Raw genomic sequence first — 6,870 nt, 5'->3', positions numbered from 1 at the left:
ACCCCTATTTAATGGTTCATAACCTCATGAATGGCAATTTGTACTTAAATGAAAAGGCTAGTTGCTATGGAAGATGAATGCTTGTTGGAATTGGTCAAACACTTGAATGCTTGAATGCTTGAATGCTTGAATGCTCAATAAACAATCGCAGAGTCCCCCTCAAATAACCTGCCACCTCTAAGCAAAACACGCAATTCTTTGTTCACTCCAAACTGAAAATTACAAATGCAATAATAGACTATTTATAGCCTGAAAATAAAATACTCTGACTGGGGTTGGGAATCCCTAAAGATAAGGATCCCAACTCTAAACCACTACGCTCAAAATGAATCAAATTACTGCGAGATCACAACCCTAGTATTGGAATCTTGCAAAGACACTTAACTTGGAACTCAAACAAATAATTCTAATTCAAAATAGGACTCTTAAACAAAACCAAAACTAACTCAAATTAGCAAACCAGACTTGACAAAAATTCTAGAAAATTCTAAAATTAATTTCAGAAATAAAATAAGCTCAAAATATCCTTTAAAAGGGGTTCGGCCAGTTTAGGGTGGCTTCTTCGAGCCATCATGGGGGCCCACTTGTGGTTTCGGCTAGGGGGTCTTTGTGTTCACATCAGTGATATAATAGAGAACACAGTTACTGACATTATCAAAGAGGGAGGGAGGGAGGGAGGGAGAGAAAGAAGAGGCAGGGGGAGAGAGAGAATAGTTAGTGATGGAGAGGGGAGGCCGTGGCACACACTTATTGCTGTCTCTCTATCTCCATTTCAAACAGGGAAGAAGAAAGGGATCACTGAAATCCTAGTGGAAATGGTGGGTCTCACAGCTGCCCCAAGTGGACCCCCATGAAGGCCAACCCTATTGTTCAACAAAAAGCCTAATTAATAGCTCTGGTTTGAGGACATTAGACCTAATGAGAATGTCTCCACTCCAAATAGTCAACCAAAAAGAGCAAAAGGTCCATGAACGCAAGAGTACTTGTTCAAGGCAGAAGGATGAAGGCAAATGCTGAATGAAATTCTCAAGTAGGATACTCAACACATCATCCTGCACCAACATGGTTGTGTATATCACTCAATTACAGCAGTAGAACTCTTTTTTGTATCTCAGTAAACCACATGACACTGGTACACCACCTTTTTCTAGCAACGAAAGTAGAATAGAATGCTGCAATTTACTTTAGGGCCTGTTTGGTTACATGAGTCTGGAGATTTCAAATATCTAGAGATTTGAAATCTATAGATTTCAAATCTATGGAGTTATAATTTATAAAATTAGATGCTTGGTTGTGGAATGAAATTTGTGGATTCATCCTAAAAAATTATTTGATCGACGTGATTTTTGTGAATGTGTAAATGTAAAGCTTTTTTGAAATCTCTGGATTTCACCCCTTACCTATAGATCTACAGATTCACGTTTTTAGTGTAAAAAGGTGAATCTCTAGATTTCATGAATCTAGAGATTTTTACAACCAAACGGGTATAATTCTCAGATTCATGAATCCAGAGATTTCAAATCTCTGGATTCATGTAACCAAACAGGCCCTTAGATAATGCCCTCATTTTTCTCTCTGCAATTTACATATAGATACTGCAAAATATGTCATGCGAGATGTAAAATATGAATAAAAACATTAATAAGACCAATACATGTAAGATATTACAATCTGTGAATCCTCTCAAAGTGAGGAAGAGTCCCTGAATAAAAGCATCATCAGAGGCCCAGCAACAACAGAAAATGAGTACCAATTCAGTTTTATACACAAGCACTTTTTGGTTTTTCAGCATACTGCAGAAACATTGTGAGAAAACGATGTGCAGAACAACAAGATGCAAGAAATACAAAATAAAGAGAGAGAACTTTGAGGGTTTCATCTTTACTGTGCTGGGAATTTGTAGCATCGGCCTCTAAGAACTTAGAGAATACAGGCATAGAAACAAAAGCTACAAAAATGACAGAAAGAACAAATAGTTTACATGGAGAAACATCATGGTCTCCATAACAGTATTAAAGCATAATAGTAATAATATCCACCTATTGCCTAGATGTCTTATTGATTTTATAAAAGAATCTTGTTCAAAATCAAGTAAGCAAATTCCACTGAAATGTAGAATAAAGAACAGCTAAGAACCAGTTACCAGATGACCAAATGTGACTGATCACAATGTAACAGCACCGACATCCAAAGAATAATACGATCTTTAGCAATGGCTCAAGTAGAAACAGATTGCAACTTCATTAAACGTTTCATTGCAGGGGAAACACTCTTTTTACCCTTTCGCCCCTTCCTGACAGAACTTCTCTTTAGCTTCACCTTTTTTGTAATGGGTAGAATCTCTGCAATGGGTCCTGGAGGAACCCCTTTTTTAAGTGCACTACCTTTAGGAGCCACAGATGGTGGTAACCTCAAGCTTTGTGGAGGTAAGGGACACTGTGGTTTCCACACCAAATTACTTTTCATTGAAAACTTGACCTTCTTGGCAATCTTTCCATCTGAACCACCCAAATCCAAAGAATGAGATATCTGCCCATCTGTAATCTTCAATCTCTTTCTTTTTCTTGATACAGTGTGATCAATCACTGTTGCAGGTGTGTCAAGGGGGCTTATATCATTCACACCCGTTACAATCTCAGAAGCAACCTTACCAAACTGCATATGTGGATGTGATATCACAGTTCCATTGAATGCAATCAAAGTTCCATCACTTGTCAGGCTGCATATTAAACTCTCACAATCTTTAATGGTGTCATCATCCTTATCTTTAACTTCAGCGTCAGCATTTGAATTTTCGCCATCAGCTTTACATATCACCAGATTTTGATCAACTTCATTTTTGAAGACCACAGTAGCAGGAACAACATTGCTATTCGTTTCAAGTTTTTTGAGCTTTTTACCACTTCCATTGGGTGCCTTGTTGACCTTCTTTTTCTTCTCCAAGGGCTGATCAGCTGAACAATTAGCAACTACAGAATCCATCTTAACCAGCCCTGAAGAAAGGTCAGTTGCTTGAACTTCCTGTCCAGTAAGAGGAATCATATCAGGAATCTTACCAACATTGTGATCTTCAACCAGCAAATATGGAATCTCTATCCCTGCACTTTCTAAATCCATCTCTAATTTGAGGAACTCCTTATGCAAAGCAGACAAAACTTTCCTATTGCCTTGAAGACAGTCTGAAGAAGAACCCATAGCTAAGAACCTTGAGGAAAGATCCAAATTCAAAGCTATTGTCCCAAACAACACTGCTTCATCAGTGGAATCAACATCATCCCCTGCTTTTTTGAGCTCCAAAAGTTCCCTTCCATTTCTGAGTAAGCAACCAAACAAGCAGGATTTAATCTTATTCAAGTGAACCATATCTGAAGACTTTATCAGTACATAAAAGAATGGACTCAATAAGACACCTACTGCCTCCCTCGATATTGGAAGGAAAGGCTTGAGTTCATCCAAAAATATCTCTGAGATATGGTAATTAACACCTTGAGCCGCAAACTTATCATCAACCATCAAAATCTTCTCCTCTGAAACAACCATGAGTCGATTCAGAAGCTCAATATCCCATGCATTCTTCTTCAACATCAGGAATAAATTATGCATGAACCTCCGAAACAAAAGATAAAACTTGTCCAACCTAAGAAAATCGATGCCACTCCATTCACGGCGCATTGTGAGCAAGAAAACCTCAAAGTAATGCAAGGAAACAACAAGATCGAGTCTTACAAGCAACGAAGCGAGACGATTGATGAGCTCGATCTGCACGGGCTGCTTGTCCGCGTACCAGACACAGTAGAAGAGGCCTTTCCATATCATCTTCATCTCGTCTTCGGGCACTTGATGCTGCAAAGGAAGCCATGTTCTTAGGGTTCGCAGAGCCTTGTCTCTGTTTTTCCAATCGCAGGAAGCGAGCTGCTTGGCTAAAGACAAGCCGTCGAGGGCCCTGTCCATTGACAATAAGAAACCCCCAATCTTCGAAGAGAAGAAGATAATAAAACCTTGAATTGTAACAGTAAAAGGTTCCAATTCTTATTCTTACCAATAAAGAGTAAGGGTGTAGATTGGTTCTGTTTTGATTACCCAAAAAAAAAAGTATTAGTTCGGTTTTTCTTTTTCGTCAAATTGGTTCGGTTGTGGCTATTGGCTTCAGTTTTGGTTTAGTTTTTTTTTTTTTATGAAAATAAAAATGCATTAAGAAAAATTAAAAGCAGTTACAATGTTAGCTATTATATTACAATCATCCATCTAATTAGCACCTATAGTAGCATAGTTTTCAAAATATGAATGAAGCATTGGGTTTGGGAATATATGATAGTTCACATTCTTGGTTTTCTTGGCTAGGTCCATGAGCATGTGTAGTTCCCCTAAAGTCCATGTCTCTCTTGAGGGCCATGGTAATAGTGCTACTACTTGTGCATTATTGGTTTAGATTCCTTGTACTTATAATCCAGTTCCTATTGCCTTGTTCATTCCTATCTGTAGTCCCTTTAGAGTCGCCTCCAAGATGCTTTTCGTATTTCCTTTGCCAAAATTGACAGATTGTATATGTCCATTTATACATAACCCCGTGCTCCAGCCTGCTCCATCTAATTGCTAGTTAGAAACCCCTGTAGTTTTGACAGACTATAGTTTTGGTTTAGTTTCATGGTGCAATCATACGAAGCGAAATTGAACCCAGTGAATGGTATGGGACATACCAAAAGTTGGACACCCAATGAGAGGGTGACACATTTTAGGGTAATAGTCTATTTCTTTCTTTTGCCAAAGAAAAAACTCATTTAAGCCTCCACACAAATCTAGAATTTATTAGGGCAATAGTCAACTTCTAAAAAAAGAACCAGCGTGTCAACTGGGCCTAGACCAATGGCCATACTGATGGCTTAACCATTTGCCTGGAAGGCACCTCTACCACAACATCCTAAAGAGTAATACGAATGACAAACTCTTGTATCCTGCTAACGAAAAAGAAGGTGACCTTGGAAGAAGCTCTCAATAACATTGTTGGTTGAAAACCACTCATTCTCCAATCTCCAATCCCTTATTAAGGGTGTCAAAACCTAACCTGAAACGTCAAAACCGGACCGAACTGGCCTATTATAGCTTGAACCGACCCAAACCGAAGCTTAATAGGTTGTGTTTGGGCTGAACAACCTCAACCTGCACTGGTTCGAATTGGTCCGGGCTAGCCCGTGTCTGGCCGCTAGCCCGAACCGTTTGCCTCGAAACCAATCCAAACCAGCCTAATAAACCCGTTACAAATAAATAAAATAAAATAAGTTTAAATGTAAAAGACAGGAAAACCCCCAATTATGCATTTGTTTTCTTTAATTGTTTTGATTTGGAATATGCAAACAACAAGCCTGTCAAAGCCTTCGCCATTTGGAAGATGGGTTTAGTAAACATTTAGCAAGTGTATTATCATTTGAAAATCTTTTAATGCTTTATTTTGATCTATTTTTACAAATGTCAGGAAGGGGAGGAGAATAAGCAAAGACAACCCACTAAAATTCATCAAAATGCCAACTTTTTCTTTTTTGTATATTAGTTCTATAATTTTTACTTCTTTATAGAAAAAAGGTTTTTGGTTTTGAACACCCAACATAAGAGACTTAGAGAGAACTTAATGCTTATATGTGTTAACATGCTATTGATAAATTCCACACATCAACAAGGCACTCAAAACATACCGCTAGTAAACCCGAACCCAAACCGTTAATCAACACGAACCCAAACCGCACCGGCCCAAAACCGTCATTTTCTTAATGGACTGTGTTTGGCTTGAGTGTTTTTCAGCCCGAAACAGTTAAGCCCAACCCGAAACTGGCCCTACCCTAACCATTGACACCCCTATCCCTTATGGACAACCATTCTTTTGCGTGGGGAATGCCCCGTGGGAAGGAGACAACACCGGTCATAGGCACGCAAGGGCTCTCTAATATGTCATGGGAACTTAACCTCCACAAAGATGATCGAATAGAGGGTCTGCAGCAAGGAATCGTCCACCAACAACATCCTATAAGCACCAAGTAATTTCTCAATAGCAAGAATTTCATTTTTCAACATTTGAGTTCACACTTCTCACCTTTCGAGAGTACTAAATTTGTTGGTTGGAATCTAACTTTAGCATCAAAGGGTTTCTCCATTGCATCGACCACCTTTCGAGAATCCAAAATTTGTTGTTTGGAATCTAACTTTAGCATCAAAGGGTTTCTCTAGGGGTGTAAACGAACCGGATTCGGATCGGATAGTGGCAATACCATATCCGCATCCTATTATATTCGGATGGATTCAGATAATATTCTATCGGTTTTCGAACGGATTCAGTCGGATTCAAATGATACTCAGATAGTTATTTTCTTAAGTAAATTCTTCCAAATGGGCAGTGTTGATTATATATAATTCCATATATGTCAATTCAATTAATTGATAGGGGAAAGATCCTTACCTGGATTCGCTTTCATAAATATAGAATTACTGTAGCGGAAGTAATCTGGATTCCATGTTCATGTTCCTCCACCAAAGTTCCACTGGTTTGATTCCACAATCACTAGGAAAGGGAATAATTCCACAACCCAAATGCCGTGGAAGGATGGTATGAAAATCTAAAGCAAAGGGAAGGAAACCCTTCTTGCGTTTCTAGGAGAGAGAGAGAGAGAGAGAGAGAGAGAGAGAGAGAGAGAGAGAGAGAGAGAGAGATGGGAGCCACCTTTCTCTTCTGGAAAAACTCACGCACAAATAATGTGATCACCCAAGTGATACGTTGATTACAAATATATAACCCTACATTCTCAGACAGCCTAAAAGTGATTTTCCAGATCTTCCCTTGGGCATATAATTTATTAATAAAATAATTAATAAATCCCAACATCT

General features: G+C 38.7%; 1 protein-coding gene across 1 annotated transcript; it reads right to left on the bottom strand.

The window, feature by feature from the left end:
- Nucleotides 1–691: 691 nt before the first annotated feature.
- On the bottom strand, nucleotides 692–4,212 carry LOC149015769 (uncharacterized). The gene has a single exon (XM_089155478.1). The coding sequence runs from the start codon at nucleotides 3,949–3,951 to the stop codon at nucleotides 2,218–2,220; it is 1,734 nt and encodes a 577-aa protein (XP_089011604.1). The 5' UTR covers nucleotides 3,952–4,212; the 3' UTR covers nucleotides 692–2,217.
- Between the last annotated feature and the right edge of the window lie 2,658 nt (nucleotides 4,213–6,870).

This window comes from Hakea prostrata, chromosome 5, assembly GCF_041222555.1.
Source record: "Hakea prostrata isolate BN-2017 chromosome 5, UWA_Hpros_2, whole genome shotgun sequence".
Classification (NCBI taxonomy): Eukaryota; Viridiplantae; Streptophyta; class Magnoliopsida; order Proteales; family Proteaceae; genus Hakea; species Hakea prostrata.
The sequence above is the reverse complement of the archived record's forward strand: the minus strand, read 5'-3'. Positions and strand labels throughout refer to the sequence as shown.